The 16,597-nt window shown below is 44.3% G+C and overlaps 1 protein-coding gene across 1 annotated transcript in view; it reads left to right on the forward strand.

Annotated features, from left to right (window-relative positions):
- The first annotated feature begins 1,904 nt into the window (after window positions 1-1,904).
- The window catches only part of LOC103534193 (ubiquitin carboxyl-terminal hydrolase 12), a 28,518-nt gene continuing 13,825 nt past the window's right edge, over window positions 1,905-16,597 (forward strand). The window contains exons 1-2 of the mRNA XM_030449104.1: window positions 1,905-2,056; window positions 15,064-15,144. Of these exons, the coding sequence (XP_030304964.1) occupies window positions 2,009-2,056; window positions 15,064-15,144 (129 nt within the window). The 5' untranslated portion in view covers window positions 1,905-2,008. The remainder of the gene's footprint in view (window positions 2,057-15,063; window positions 15,145-16,597) is intronic.

Raw genomic sequence — 16,597 nt, forward strand, 5'->3', positions numbered from 1 at the left:
GAACCAACCTTTCCCCTCTTCCCTTGGGATTTCCCATTGCACAGAGCCTGATCACAGGGCAAAGGCCTCCCAGACTGAGGCTTAGGCTTCAGAGGCTGCTGTTTGGGGACAAGACTGCCACCTTAACACCATGATTGTACCCAGCACGAAGCTCTTCTGCTCCTGAGGCCAGAGGGGAAGGAAGTCTCCTCAGATGCTATTGCAACAGCCGTGATAAATCATATTTGGTTCTATTTTGGAAGGTGAACACTGAAATACATACTTCAGTTTGGATAAGCACTGTACAGATTGCCACTATTTCTGTATTTCCTGTCCCTAATTTCCTTGCACTGGAAGCCCTGGAAGGAGCACGTGTCCTTTTTGACTTTTAGCATATTTCGTAAGGATCAGTTATTTATTTATTTGTTTATTTAGGTTGCCAAATACTCTCCCTTGGGAGCCTGTAGTAAGATGACCTGGGAAGCACAATGTGTGTAAGAGAACACCACTGCAGGCAAGCAACCCAAATAGAATGGAAACATCTCTGCTTCATAAAAATAAAAATAATAATAATAAAAAAAGAAGTTGGTGCTTTGGAAACTGAACACTTCCCTGTAGATATTCCCACAAGTTCAGGGCTGGAGCCAGGGGTGGTGTGTGGAAACTCTCACTGCTGATGGGGTGCTCCACACAGAGCCTTGGCCAGGGGCCTTCCAGCCACCTTCCTCAGCACTTTGCAGTTAATATGAAGCAGGAGCTGGGCTCATCCCAGCTTGGACACCATCCTGCAGACTTGAATCAGCCAGGTGACAAACATTGCTGCCCACCCCTGGCCTCAGGAATGGTTTCCTTGTGCCATGCACTGCACCAACAGCTGTGTGGTGACCTGAGGGCGTTTCTCACCCCTTCTCCTCCTGGCTTTACAGTTGTCATTCATCCTGCTGTGCCCTGAAACAAACCATTTCCATAGAATTTTCAGGGTTGGAAGGGACCTTTCTTTAGTTCCAACCCCTCTACCATGTTCAGGGTCACCTCCCACCAGCTCAGGTTGCTCAGAGCCCCATCCAGCCTGCACTTCAAAACTTCCAGGGATGGGGCAGCCTGTGCCAGGGTCTCACCACCCTCATGGGCAACAACTTCTTCCTAACATCCAATCTAAATCTCCCTCCTCCACTTTGAATCCATTCCCCCACTCCTCCCATACCTGACAGCCTAAAAATTCCCTCAGCCCCTTTCCTGGAGCATCCTGCAGATCCTGGAAAGCTCCAATGAGGTCTCCTCGGAGCCTTCTCCTCTCCAGACTGAACAACCCCAACTCTCAGAGGAGCTCTGAGCATCCCCATGGCCCTTCCCTGGACACACTCCAGCACCTCCAGGTCTTGTAATGAGGGCTCCAGAACCGGACTCAGTACTCCAGGTGTTTTTATTTTGGGTTTTTTTGTGGGTTTGTTGACGTGCTGAGGAGCAGCAAAGGTGCTGCCCCGCTCTCTGGTTCTGTCCTAGCAGCCTCCTAACCCCCCCTGTGGCGTGCTCCACCCCTCAGAAGAGTCTCGGGAGTTTCAGCCTCCACCTTCCAGGTGTTTCAGTGGCCGTGGCTCCCCTTTCGGGGGGGTTTTGGAGCCATTCCCAGCTCCAGCCCCGGAGATCCGACACTTCCCACCGGCACCTCCCGTGGCACCGGGGCCGCCAACCCCTTCCCTGGGGGGCTGAGGGAACTGAGGCGCGTATGGACCCCGGGGGGACAATCCTTGGAGCGAGGGGGCCTGCCAGGCGCCGCCTGGGATGGGAGAGCAGCGGGGAAAGGGGATGGATGAGGAGAGGGGGGGACGGAAAAACATAGAGGGGAACCCTTTGGGGTGTTTGTGTGCGTTTGTGGGTGCAGCCGGCGGCATATGGGTGACGCACCGCCGGCGGCACCCGGCCCCGTTTGTCGGTGGCACCGGCGGCTGCCGCTGTCAGTGGGGCGGCTGCGTCCCAAGATGGCGCCGGCGGCAGCAGCGGCCGCGGGGCGCGGGGCCGGGCCGGGCGGATGGAACTGCTGATGACGGTCCGGAGACTCGCCTCCATCTGTACCATGGTGAGAACGGCGGGCAGGACGGCCTCACCCTGCTCGGGCTGTGGGGAGGAGGTGGTTGCTTCTAGGGGCTCCGCGCTGAGGGAGTTGGAGTTGGGGGGGGGGTAGGGGGGGTGGCGGCTCGTAGTGTCCGGACGCGGTAAAAATGAGTAAAAATCGTTCAGAAGCAAAGTTTGTAAGAGGCACCGCTACCTCTGCGGGAAAGGAGGTGGTTGTGGGTGCCTTGGAAGGCCCGGGAGGGTGAGGGGAGCGGCGGTACCTGGGGCAGGGGGGGTGAGGAGGACCGAGCCCGGTTCCCCCGCCCGGGGTTTGGGCCCCCCAAAACTCCCTCACCACATCGGGGCTGAGCCCAGAGCCCCCGTCAGGAAAAGTGGCCGGGGGAGCACAGAGCCCTTGGCAGAAAGGGGAACCGGGAGGTGTGTCAGCTGCCGGCCTCCTGCCTGAGCGATCTCAGGCCAGGTGGATGCTTTCGCTGAGAGAGGAGCTAAAAGGAGTTCTCCAACGTTAATTCCTTTTCTGGCACAGGTGGCAGTAATTTGTTGTGATAGCTGGGCTCGATTTAAAGCTTGTCATACGAGTTTATAAAAGCTCTGTAATCATTTCCCGTGGATGCATGCAGCAGGGTGTCATTGCCCCTGAAAAGGGAGCAAGAAGGAGGCTGATAATTGCATGATTATGCAGAATTTTTAATGAAGTTCCATTGCTGCATAAACAGAGGCCAGCAAGTGGTTTGTCTAGCACTGAAACACAGCTGACTCATAATAAAATATTGCATCTTGGTAATGATATGCCATGTAACCAGCTCACAGAGACTCTTACTGTAAGGAGCTTCTTCATTATAAACAAGGGTAGAGTTGCCAAAATCCCCCTCAGGGGGAGGCTGAGGGTATTCAGTGTTTTGGTGGTTTCAGTCCTATATCCTCTTTTCTCCAGAGGCTCAAGCTTCAGTTTTAGCAAAGCAGAGAGCAGGCTGCAGGGGTAAGAGGGGCTCTTGCAGCACAGGGTTCTGAGGCTGATCTCAGGCGTGTGAAGGGTGCAGGTTTTTCTCTGTTCCTTTCCCAGGTAGGTGCTGTCTCCTGGTTTTGATTAACCTGAGGTCTAATTGAGCTGAACCAGTGGTGCTGTACAAAACCGAGTGTTTGGAGTCCACAGTAATACTGTCAGCAAGAGAGAGAATTCATTTTTATTTCTTTTTAAACTCGTGGCAACAGATGCCTGATCTTCAGGTTTGAAGTGTTGCAGAAAACTTCTCAGGATGTCACTGATCTCACTAGATTATTTTGTTTTTAAGCTCAATTTGTATTTTTAATTGCCCATCACAAACACAGGTGAAATTAAGGTCATGAGAGGTGGCTGCATCATGACTTTGTTGTGGAGCTCTGCACCCCAGAGGCAAGTGATTGTCTCCATCCCATATAATATTTTGGATGCATTCCTGAGATCAGCTGACTGAGCCTCAGATGGAGAGGGCAAATGTAAGGCACTGCATTTTCCTCTGAGTATGTAGCCACCAGACCATCATCCAGCCATTCCAGTGGCTGGGATTTGGTTTTGGAGACTTTAATCCTGGATTTAGTTTTTGCTCCTGCGCTTACCTTGATTTTGGTTGTGATGACAAAAGAAAGTCACACAGGTACTTGGAATTCATTGTCCCTTTTGGGGGACTCTGGGGGTTTTTTTCAAGGGGAGACATTTTGCAGTATTGACTGCTTTTGTTTCAAGTGGAGAACTTACTGTTTAATTTCTCTACAGAAAATGGTGAGCAGTGCTGCTGGCTCTAAAGAATTGTATGAAACTTCCCAATTTTTTATGTAGCTGTTTCATCAAATGCAGTGGAGCTTTACAGCATCAGTGGTTTAGGTCTCCTGGATTTCAGTCTCACTATTTTTTCCTTCAGCTCACCCAGGAAAACTAAGGTCTGGGTGCTTATTTTAAAACTGAATCAGTTTAATTGCATCTGCTGCTCTTAATGCCCAGGAACTTAAAAGTACTGTTTGCTTTGTTGGAATGCAGAGATGAAACCCCTAAGCCTTCTTTATAAAAACATTTGCATTATATTACAGAGCCCCTTTGGGAAACAGCTTTCTTCAGGATGATGCTCATAGGTAGTGACTCTACCCTACTTTACATCTTTTTAGGAAAATACATGGGGTTTTTCCCAGCTTGGGAATAACCTGCTTTTAGGGGAAAAAAAAAATATAAATATATCTATCTATAACTCTTTGCAAACCTGTTAGTAGCCATCAGGAGATGTAAGGCTCTGCAAAACAGCCAGCCAGCTCAGGGGGCATAGTGCACAGGTTTCCTTGGAATGATTTTTAGGATTTTACAGGCATCCTGAGCTACCCCATGGCCAAGTTTTTCTGCTGCTCTGGTGTCTGTTTTGGTCCCAGGCTGTCTGGGAGCCTTAAGGTTTCATGAGTTCAGGGTCCTTGGGAAAAGGAGAGAGGCTCATTGTTACACTGCAGAGTGCTGAGGAAACTGTGGGCACCGTGTTGTTCATTAGCTGAAATTAGATCTTAATTACACAAAAGGACCTCTGCCACAGAGCTGTTAAAGTTAAAAATGAGGTTTAGGCCTTTTCAGGCCCCTCAGTCCATCAGCATTGCAGGGGTTGGTGTTTCTGGCTTTCCATGAGGGACACTTCACTCCTCTGCAGTCTCTCTCTAAAAATTAATTGCAGTTCCTGATCTCCTTAGTGGACAGTGACAAAGTTGTAACTTGGATCCTGTCCCCCTCCTTAAACCAACTTGTGGGATTTTCTCCTGGGGCTCACCTCCTGTGATTGCTGCATTTCCTTGAGGTGAGCAGTCTCCCTTTTCCAGGATTTGCAGAACATTCCTGTGGCACCTGTGGCATTGGAATCTCCTAGGGAAAGTCTTTGTGCACTGGAATATCAGTCATTGCTTGGTGAGGCTGCTGGCACCACCTGCCAGAACACATCCAGAGCCAGGAGCTACCGACTGCAGCTCTGCTTCTCTGCTCTGTCCCTTGGACTTCAGCTTGGTTCCTGGGCCTTATCTTTACAGAGGCTTCTGGGAGTTCTTGTTTTCTTTTTGTAAGCAACCTCAAAATGAGCTGGGGGAGTGAAATACAAAGCACTCCAGAGGCATTTTGTTAGCCCTCATTAAAAGTGTGCAGCTCCTGCTTCAAAAATCCTTTCCAGTGGTGTCTGGGAAGTTGTGTGGCATTCCCCTGGTCACAGCCAGGTCGGAATTCTCTCTGGACTGGGGAGAGAAAGCAAGGAGGGGCTGAACTGCCATGGCTCTGACTGCATCACCTGCTGCACTCTGAGGGACTGAGACAGTTGTAGAACTGAGGTTTTGGGTCAGAAGTTGGGGTTGTTTTGGTGTTTTGGGGGTTGGAAAAGCAAACCAGGACACTGGAGTGGAGCCTGGTGCAAAGCTCAGCTCTGAGCTCTGACAGACAATGTGGTGACAAGCCTGTAGTAAGCTGTTAGCTGAAATCTTGGTGTTTCTTGGAAGGCTCATTAGGAAAACTTCCCCTAGATTCCTGTCTAATAGGCTGCTAACCAGTAAGACATGCCTGAAGACCTCAAATCCAGTGTACAAACCGGTGGCAGTTTTATTCTGCTCCTCTGAATCAGTACAGCATGGACACAATAATTAACTTCAGTGCCAGGGCAGAGCTGAGGAGATCATTTGTAAGTAACACGTTTCCATTTGCCACCTGAATGATTTACACTCTCCAGTTCAAGCAGGTGCTTTTGTGTCAGGGATATATAATGATTACCTGGTTATTGTTTCACCTGTTTTTGCAGAATTTGGTTTGGCTTTATCAAAGAAATGCATTTAGAGCTGAGAAGGGATTGCTGAGGAAGTGGGAAGAAGGGAGGATAAAAGCAGAGCTAGCTCAGCACACTTCCTGCAGTGCTCTGCTCCTTGATTGACCTGTTAAGCTGAAGGAAACAAATGCTCATTTTTTGCACTTAAAACCCAGCTTGGGAATAACCTGCTTTTAGGGGAAAAAAAATAAATATATATCTATAACTCTTTGCAAACCTGTTAGTAGCCATCAGGAGATGTAAGGCTCTGCAAAACAGCCAGCCAGCTCAGGGGGCATAGTGCACAGGTTTCCTTGGAATGATTTTTAGGATTTTACAGGCATCCTGAGCTACCCCATGGCCAAGTTTTTCTGCTGCTCTGGTGTCTGTTTTGGTCCCAGGCTGTCTGGGAGCCTTAAGGTTTCATGAGTTCAGGGTCCTTGGGAAAAGGAGAGAGGCTCATTGTTACACTGCAGAGTGCTGAGGAAACTGTGGGCACCGTGTTGTTCATTAGCTGAAATTAGATCTTAATTACACAAAAGGACCTCTGCCACAGAGCTGTTAAAGTTAAAAATGAGGTGGGAATAGCTGGGAAAAGATACTAAATGTGTGCAGATAGTTCAAGAGGTGCTCCATATTACTCAATCTTGCTTGGTTTTTCCTTTCATAAGGTTTTAGAGCAAATGTATTTAAAAATACATTAAATTGATCTGTGTTGATTTGCTTTTCCAGGTGTCATTTTGGGTGATTTCTTGGCCTGTTGCCAAAGTAGAGGGCTGCCCTGTAGAGTGTTGTTTTGTTTCTCACATCATATTTTATATTTTCTGCTCCTTCCCTAGTGATTTATCCACTTAACCTCTTGTGCACCAAGTAGGGAATGTACACACACACACACTCAGATCTGGTGCTGGGCTCTGTGTCTGGAGTTTTATTGCTATAAAAAGTGCCTATTTAACCTGTCCATGTGTAGTGTCTGAATTTATAAATCCCTGGTGGTACATTTGCCTCCCATCAGCATCCACTTCCTCACTTTTTATGTACCCTTGGGGGTATGAAAGTCACAATAAAAATCTTCTGACCACCTCCCAAAAGAACAGCACCAGTAAACACTGGGCCTTGAGTACCCTGTGCAGTACCTGAGAGCTGTGCAAGCAAGACAGCTCCTCAGGTGTTCCTTTCTAGGTCATGGGAGGGAAACCCAAGGTCAGGAAAAATCTTGCAGAGCTTTCTGGGGACTGACCTGGCTGTGAGCACTTGGTCATCTTGGAGACAGTGGCTAAGAAGGGGGAAATAGGTGGCTCACACTACCACATTGCAAAGGTCAAGCCTCTAAGCACCAGGATCTGTACTTCCTGCCCTCAGCATCCTTTCTGTACTTTCTCTTTCCTGGACTCTAACTTGACTATCCAATTGTGAGCATAAAATTACAGAACTTCACAAGTTCTTATGACTTGTTCTCCCTTTGTGAGGCAGCCATCCTGTAGACCTTGCAAGACCAGCTCCTTATTGAATAAACATTTCTGTGAAACAGTTTACAAAGCATTCTGTAGTAAGGTATTTGTTTTAAAAAAAACACCTCTAGTTAGACTTCAGGTTTTAAATGCTTCATAGTAATAAACTTATTTTGAAATACTGCATCTTCTAATTTGGTTGTGATCCTGGCAGTAGCCAGAGCACTCACTAAGCTTTGCTCCCCAGGGGAGAGTGGGCACTGAGTGATTGTGCAGATTGAGAAGATTCTGTAATACTTGGAAGTGAGGGATCTTGGAGGGTCTGTGACACTGTTCTATACCTGCTCCTTTCAAGATGATCAGTTTGTTTTGCTCCTGTAAGCTTGTGAAGTGCTGGAATCCAGAGCTGAGTTTGCCATGATTTGTTATGCCTGGAGGGGCAGCCTTCCTGGCAAAGGGCTTTTTTCAAACCTTAAATCCCAGTGAGTGACAGCTGAGCTGACACCTCTGCATCTCATTTCAGTGCTACACAACCAGGGAGTTGTAAAAAAATGGGGAAGCAACATCTGATTCTGTGTTCAGAAGACCGTGCCAGGCTGTTTTGTCAACTTTCCAACATGCAGCCCCAGTTCTGCTCCTCTCTGCACCCCCCACGTGGTATTTTAATAAACCTGAACCTGTAATAAAGCTGAAGCTGGAGCTGTTCTTATACAGCAAGGTGCATGCAGGCAGCATGCATCACCTGCATCATCTCAGTTCTGTCCTGGAAGGTTTTGAGTAGCTCTGGCTTGGCTTACTTGGGTTTTTCCCACCCCTTTTTTTGGTTTTTTGTTTCTCTTTAAAAATCCCTCTTCAGTCTCTTTAACCTTTATTTGAGCTTTGCTAATCTTGAGGGCTGCAGGATGGTGTCCCTGGAGCCTTTCTGCACAACTCGAAAGCTGCTTCCCAGCTTTTTCTTTTTTTCAAATGCCAAATCTTTCCCTACTCTGATTTGTTAACAATGACTAATGGGAGACATCAGTGAGATTGGTGTGCCAGCTGTGTGTCTGGCCACTGAAATACCTCAGTGATATTTTTTCCTTTTTTTTTTTTTTTTTGCCACACAGCCATGATAGTCAGCTGAGTGTGCATGCAGCTGGAATAAAAGGGGAGAGATATCCAAAGCTGCAGTGCTTTAATGACTCCATTTAAACTTCATGTCATTAACTGCACTGGGAAAAGGATAAAGTGTAAAAAGCATCTAATTTGGAAATTAATATTTTGCACTGAGCTCAAAGATGAGCAATTTGTCCTTGAGGAAAGGCTGTATCTTCAGATTCCCACAGCCTGTATGGAGAGAGTTCTAAATTAACTGATTCTCTCTAGCTTGTTAACAATAATCTGCTGATGGCTTGAGTCTTGTGTGTGGTTTTGATAGGATTAAAGCAGCTGAGGTTTGTAGGCAAGCATAGGAAGCTCCAGTTCAGACATTATACACTGTCCAAGCAGGAATTTGTCTGAAAGCTTGGGAACATCAGTACAGAAGACATCTGGATTTTAAGAGCCCTCTTCTGAAAATCACCTGCTGTTTACAAATGGAGCATCTGAAGTGGCAGAGGACCCCAAAATAAGCACAGCAAGGACTCACTCAGACTCTCTGTAGGTTTTGTCAGGATCATAACTATTTGAAAAACCCAACCAAACCACCTGCAAGTTTCTGGTTTTCTTTTTTGAATAGATGAGAAGTGCTTCACAGTTCTAGTTCCTTTTCTTGTACTGGAAGCAACTGCTTCATCTTTGTTAGTGTTTTAAAAACTCTGGTAGCATTTATGTGACAAGTGTACTGGCTGCTTGGGTATCTAAATTTCCATCTCCTTCCAAGAAACCAGACAAATCTTGAGTGTATTTCATTATGTTGAGGAAGTGACTGGTTACAGAATGGTTCTGAACCCATTACCAATCTGCTGTGGTGTGGGTTTGCCTGCCTGATTTCCAAAACACTGTATAATTAATTGGAGCATGCCAGAAATGCTGCTTGCTCTTGCACCTTTAATGACTATTTTAGTGGTTATATTTCTTTGTATCTTCACTTGATTTCCCTCCTCTTTCACCATCATTTCTTCTCTTCTAGCTGTTGCCTGTCCCACAAACGTGTCACCCACCCAACTCTACAGTTTGGAAGTGACACCCACTTGCTAATAGCTGGTGGATTGTTCAGATGTGAGACATTCCAGCAGGCAGTCAAAGCAGATGTGCAACCACCACCCTCCAAAACCTGCAGGACAGCTGCCTGAGCCCTCCTCTGCTGCTTTAATCCTTGATAGAATTGCACCTTAGCAACAGTAAATGTCAGAAAGTGCTTCATTTGCCTTCCCCCCCCGACCCCAAAGGGTTTTGCACAGGGGACAGTGGGATCTGCCCACTCATAACTCTCATCATTATTTCTGTGGGGTTTTTCCCACCCTCATTTTACAGCTTCAGTGCCTCTCTGCTTCCTCCAGCAGCAGTGTCCTTGACCTGGTTAGTTCTGACAAGAGCTCTGGATAACAGCAAGGATACTGCCCCAACATTGTGCTACTTTTGATCCTTTTCTTACTGAAGCTTCAGCAGCAGCTTCTTAATGCTCATGAAGTCTCTTTTGCTTATCCAGGTAAGGCAACATTGCTTTTAGAACCATTCCCAAGCCTGCAAAGTTACCTTCAGACAGCAGAACAGAGGTGCTTGTACATGAAGTGTGAATTCCTTCCATGTCTGGAAGTGTTAGTTCAGAATAAAAAAAAAAAATGATCAGTAATGTTGGTTATTCTATAACAATATTCTACTTATTCACAGCCAGGTTTTGCAGAGGATCAGGATTTCACTGAAACTTTGTAAAATACATAGTACTAAAAAGAGAAGAAGTTAACAACATGAAGCAAAAAGCATGTAGGTGCCCCAGGTGTGGATTTCTCTCATCAGTGGCCCCTTGTTTAGGTTCAGATCTATGTAGTTGTTATTAAAAACAACTTCCAGATCTTCTTGGGTTCATCAGTGGCTTTAGAAGAACTATTCAGATCTGGGCCTTATTATAATTTCTGCTGGAAAACTCTTTATGTATAATGAATAGACAAGTGATCATTTTTCTTCAGCTCCAAAAGTACTTTCTTCTTGTCATTCCTGTCAGATGAGTGAGTGCAGTCTAAAAGCCATTTCTCTATATGAATAATTACAAATTCAAACAAACCTAACAGCAGATATGTATTTAAGCCCTTGAAAATTGTTGATACGTTTCCAGTTTCTGAAATTAATTAACCTAGAGCAGGCAAAATACTAATTTTCTTTGCAAGACTGGTCACAAGCTGTTTGCAGAGCTTTTAAGAGCCCATCCTACCTAAGCTTACTTCCTTTTTATCTCATTTTAGTGATGCAGTGAGTTAGCAGCAATATCTGGAAAAGAAACAAAAGTCTACCAGTATTTTTTCTTCTTACATAGTGCATTAAACTGGCAATAAACCTTCTCTGGACTTCTCTAGTGAGCAGAAAGGACTCACAACTTAGAAGACTTGCTAGATCTCTGGTTCCATGTTTCTATTTAACTGGTAGTGCTGGAGCTGCTCTCCAGATTCAGTTCTGCTGGCAGGGCTGTGAACAGGGAGCTCCTGAAAAAGTGCAGCCTGCCTCCCAGACAACATTTTAAGTCACAGGAATTTCTAGAAGGTTCCAAATCCTGCTTACAAGTTGCTGAGACTTTAGTTGTCACATCCCTCACCAACATGGGAGTGTTAAATTTGTGTCTCTGGGAGAGTCTAATTATCCAAGTAAATCAGCATTACCACTTTAGTCAAACTAAGGGGTTGTTTTCCTTCTTGGGTAATTATGTGTTGCCTGTAGAAATTTGTGTGTTGTTCCTGCCCATAGAGCTGTGTACAGAAAGTTTGATCATCTGCTCCTGAACTGGAGAAGCAGATTGTTTCCTTGAGAGTGTTTTCTTGGACCAGCTGGAAATCTCAAGGGTAGACTTCTGGGTTTTGGTTTTTTTTTTTAAAGAAAGATCTATTTGTCTTGCACTAGCAAAGAGAAATCAATTCAAATCTCATCCATTATATTTTATATTTAGCTGTATTTTAGTGCACATTAATTGCTTCATTTTTACATGCCACACAAACTCAGTTAGTATGCATTAGTGATTTTCTTCATGGCATTTTTTATTGCTCCCACAATGTATCTCATAGTTTAGCATAACAGTACTGATTTTTCATCTGTAAGATGCAGAACAGTTTGTCTGTGGTTCCCCAGAAGAGATGAATCTCAGTTCCCCAAATCATAGAATCAGAGTTGGCTGGGTTGGAAGGGACCTCAGAGCTCATCAAGTCCAACCCTTGATCCACTCCCCCCGTGGTTCCCAGCCCATGGCACTCAGTGCCACATCCAGGCTCTTTGGAAAGATCTCCAGACACGGAGAATCCACTACTTCCCTGGGCAGCCCATTCCAATGCCTGATCACCCTCTCCAGAAAGAAATTCTTTCTCATCTCCAACCTAAACCTCCCCTGGCACAACTTGAGACCCTGCCCTCTTGTCTTGCTGAGAGTTGCCTGGGAAAAGAGCCCAACCCCCCCCTGGCTCCAACCTCCTTTCAGGGAGTTGCAGAGAGTGATGAGGTCTCCCCTGAGCCTCCTCTTCTCCAGCCTCAACACCCCCAGCTCCCTCAGCCCTTCCTCACAGCAATTCTGCTGGATCCCTTCACAGCCTCCTTGCTCTTCTCTGGACCTGCTCCAGCACCTCAATCTCCTTCCTGAGCTGAGGGGCCCAGAACTGGACACAGGACTCAAGCTGTGGCCTCCCCAGAGCTGAGCACAGGGGCAGAATCCCTTCCCTGGACCTGCTGGCCACGCTGTTCCTGAGCCAGCCCAGGATGCCATTGGCCTTCTTGGCCACCTGGGCACACTGCTGCCTCCTCTTCAGCTTCCTAAATATCCCCAGATATCAATTTTCCTGCCTTGGATACGTACCCCTGTGGTTAGAATTTATTTCTAGATGAGAAAAGTGACTTCTATGTTTCCAAAATGATGAAATGTGTATTATTTCTTACAAACAAATATTCATCTGATCTGAGGCAGAAGGACTTACCCAGATGGGAGAAGCTTTTAATGGGGGAGGGAGGTTGTGTGTAGCACCTTTCAGTCTGAAAACCAAGCTGTTTCTTGGGCTTCATGGCAGGGTTCATGCTGCAGGAGATTTCCTCTCCAGTTGGTTCATTTGCAAGTTTAGTTGCAAAGATCACAGGTTGGGAATAGCTGAACTTTGACTGCAGTTAAGCAGCTTTACTCACACCCTTGTCACTTATTGCCACTGTGGAACATGACCAGGGACAATTTGTGCTGTCACCATAAAATGATTTTTTTTTTTTTTTTGTGAAGTCTCCTGGAGGTTGACTCCCACCATAAATCAGTCTGTGCTATCTGCAACATACTTATTTTCTCCTGGTGTGCCAGGCATGTGCATTTTCTAGAGCTTCCTCATTATGTTACATAGTATTTCATTTTCAATATTCCATATATTTCATGTGCATCTTCAGAACTGTTCCTGACTGGCTGGGGATTTTCTCACCTCCCACAGTTACTTGTGACTTTGTTTTTATGCCTCTGGGATGCTAATTCAAGATTTCTCCACCAAGAAACTTTAGAAACATTGCAACTAAATTCAGGTTCATTAAGCATCTGGGGCTGATTAACTTTCAAATTGAATTTTATTAAGGAAACCTTAATTTTTATCTGCCCCAGCAGTTAATTTACCCGAATTTACAAAGTTTGGGCAGTAGATAGAAGGAAGCACTTGGAAGAAAGGCTCTTGGGACTTGTTAGATTACATGGGGAGATACATGTGGGATACAGGTTGGTTGTTCAGTTGATCTGCAGCACTGCTTTATGCTAAGTTGTTCAATTCTTTGTAGCAAGGTTTTATTTAAATACCCTTTTATTTCTTCCTTGAGGTTTTTCTTCCATCTGTTGCTTTAGAGACTGGAGAATTGGGGCTGTCTGGTATCACTGGTTGTATAAGTTGTGGCACCTGCTTTGGTTGCCTGTTTCTCTAATCCAATATTGGAGATCACAAAGGAGGTGTGAAAGCCCTTCAGAAAAATGAAACTGAAGGTGAGCAGGTTGCAGAGCTGCTTTACAGGGCAGGGAGGTTGTAAAAGCTGATGACACCATTACCCAAATCAGCACTGAGCACCACAGCCTAAGGGAGGGGCTGAAGTCTTGTTTGGAGACTCAGTTCTTGGAGGCAGCTTTCCTTATTTCTAGGGTTAGTCTGGGTTTTGGGGGGGATGTAGAGGAGGAAAGAAGAGGTGATGGAAGCAGGGAAGGGGTGTGGGGAGACAGAGGAGAGGAGCTGCTTGAACTGGCACTGATGCCTCAGAAAATATCTGTGTAATTGCTGTTTGTGAAGAGTTTTGCTTGTAAATCTGTCAGCACCTAGTGAATGTTTGGGGGTTTTTTTGGGTCTTTTACTGTATCCAGTTTTGAGCCTTTCTTGTTTTCTGTCTGTGATATGTGATTTTCTGTAAATCTGATATAGGAGACCCAACTAGGGAATTTCTATTCCCTCTGCTAAATCAAACTTAATTTCTTAGAAAATTTTTGGTTCTTTCTTTCTTGAAGACCATTTACTTGAATCTTTACTTGTCTGTGGTTTATACTAATAGCAGGATGCTGGGGGAAATGGTTGAAATATTTGCTCAGCACTTAAAAACCCTGACTTGAGGGGAATAGGCAAATTTAATTTTGTGGACTGTAATTTTTGTTTGCTTTGTGCTTTTCTGAGGCATTTTAAGATAGCTCACCTGTTTCTGTTTATTTTTTTCAGAAGGTCACAGGTGGGGTTACTTGGATATTTAAAAGAGAAGAATCCAAAGTGCTTGGATTCTGCATTAAATGATGGTAACTCCATAGAGAGCAGCCCAGGTGCAGCTGAGGGCTTTATTTAAACTAAAAAGCTGGTATGCTTGAGTTTTGCTTTGATGTGACAAGTAAGACCATATGGATGTCAAGTGGCACTTTTCTTTTTTATGTTAAATAGTAAATTCTGTCCTCATTGTATTGCTGGAGACTCAAAGATAGATCAGAATGTTTCCAAATGGATCAAAATGTAAGTTTCATTCATTAATTCAGGGCAGAAAAGCACTTCCAGTTGATCTGAGTTTGAGGGATGCCTGACAACATTTTCCTTCTCGTTCTTTTTGGGTTTTGTAATCATGCTTCACTGCACACTTTCCAGGAGCTGGGAAAATTACAGCAGTTCTAATGGAAAGTATTAAATTTTTCAATAATTCTTTGTATGAGATGCAAATAATGAACAGCAACACCAAACCTTTTGTGCAGTCTGCATCATAAACAAAAAATAAATTCTCATGGGATTTGTAGCCCATATGGTTTCTGTCCTCTAGATTTAGAAGATCTCTCTGTGTTACAAGTTTCTTTATTTTTACAGTGCATTCTTGGCTAAATTTAAATTGGTGTTTCTAGGTTGTGACTAACCTGTCATGAGAACACATTTCTTGTTAACTTTCAAATAAATTCAATTGCTAAGCCCACTTCTGTTAAATCAGGTTGAATTCCAGCTGATAAGGTTTTCTGGTGAAACCATTGTACCTTTTATAATAATAAAGCATAGTATTGATTTCATTTTGGAGAACACAGGAGACACAGGATGCTGTAACTTATTTTCTTAGCTGCTTTGTTTTTACTCTGGGAATTCTGTTGGAATTCTTTAGGAAGTTGTTTTCCTCTCTAACATACACATACTGCTTCTTTGTAGGGCACCAATGCCTCTGCTTTGGAGAAAGAGATTGGTCCTGAACAGTTCCCTGTGAATGAACATTATTTTGGCTTGGTCAATGTAAGTGAATGTTTGGTGGCTGAAAGGCTGTTTTTTTGATTTATATCTTCCCTTTAAATTTAACTGGATTCTCTGTTAAAACTTTGAGCTCTTCTGTCTTAAAGCTGAACTCTGTGTAGCCACCCCATCCTGCAATATGGTGCCTCATTACTAACCAAGATACAATTTAATCTTAAATACAAAAAAATAAGTATATTTCTAATACGGCCTTGGAGAGAAACCTTCCTATTCAGGTTGGATTATACACTTTGAAATATTTACTAAGAAAAGACTTTGAAATATTTACTAAGAAAAGACTTTTAATAAAGTCTGTACATTGTTCATATGCTCTTTTAGAGAAGAGAGATCTGGTTTTACCCTGATGCTGCAATGTGTGGGAGCCTTGAGGTTTTAAAATAAAAATGTATTACTTCTCTGAAATTGTATTACTGGTGGGATTAGTGAGGACATAGCCAGGAGATGAATGACATTGACTTGGTTAATAATTTTCTTACACATAATAATGCTCTTTTCTTTGGTTTTTTGACAGCCTTGTGTAACAATGAGTCCTTTTGTAAAAAATGGGGGGGTTTTGTATCTGAGCTGTTGGGTAATAATAATTGTCTGCCTAAATAAACCATGGAGAGAATGAAGCATTGCTGAGGGTCTTGTCCAGTGCTTCTGGAGGAGGAAAGCAGCTCTTGAGCTTGTAACATCTACTAATGAAAATAAGATGTTAGTTAATAGAAACAGTGATTCTGTGGCATCATATTCATGATGTGAAAATACAATTTTGACAGAACTCTCTAGGAACATAATACTTTGTTTGCTGGTCATCCAGGTACATTTTGTTGAAAGCTGAAAGATGTTCTGTCTTTTGAAACCTCAGATAAGGTGAACATTACTGCAGTGCTGCTTGTTGCAGCTCATTACCAACTCAATTAATTGACTTACGTGTGGGTCTCTAGCAGTTTGTGTTCTTGGCCACCAAACTATCTGAAGACAGCAGTGATATTCCTGAAGTATGGTGCTAATGGCCATTCCAGAGCTGCTGAGGTTTGCACCATAATGCAAAAAATGGAAGGCATCTCCAGTTGTGCCAGGAATAGCAGAGCACTGGCTGGTGTGAAGAGGAAAAACAGCATTCTAAAAATAAGCAGGATGATTATAACCACATCCACTCTCTGTTTGGAAGGACAAAATATCACTAATGCTGTTGTGCTTTATTCCTTGCAACTTCTTTCTTTAGGATGATCATTTTCCTGCTGCTCTTCTGCAGAGCTTTTTCTGAACTTGTTTTCCTTGTGTCCGTAAGTTCTGGTGTTCCGTGCTGCTTGCATATGGTATAAGTTAATGTAACTGTAATGTTGGAACCTTTTTAGCTATATGAATCAAGCTCTTAATTTTTTGTTTCAGTTGGCAAACTGATTATTAACTTGAAATCATTCTGCTGCAGTAAGCACACCAAATTTTT

Source organism: Calypte anna, chromosome 4, assembly GCF_003957555.1.
Source record: "Calypte anna isolate BGI_N300 chromosome 4, bCalAnn1_v1.p, whole genome shotgun sequence".
NCBI classification, from domain to species: domain Eukaryota; kingdom Metazoa; phylum Chordata; class Aves; order Apodiformes; family Trochilidae; genus Calypte; species Calypte anna.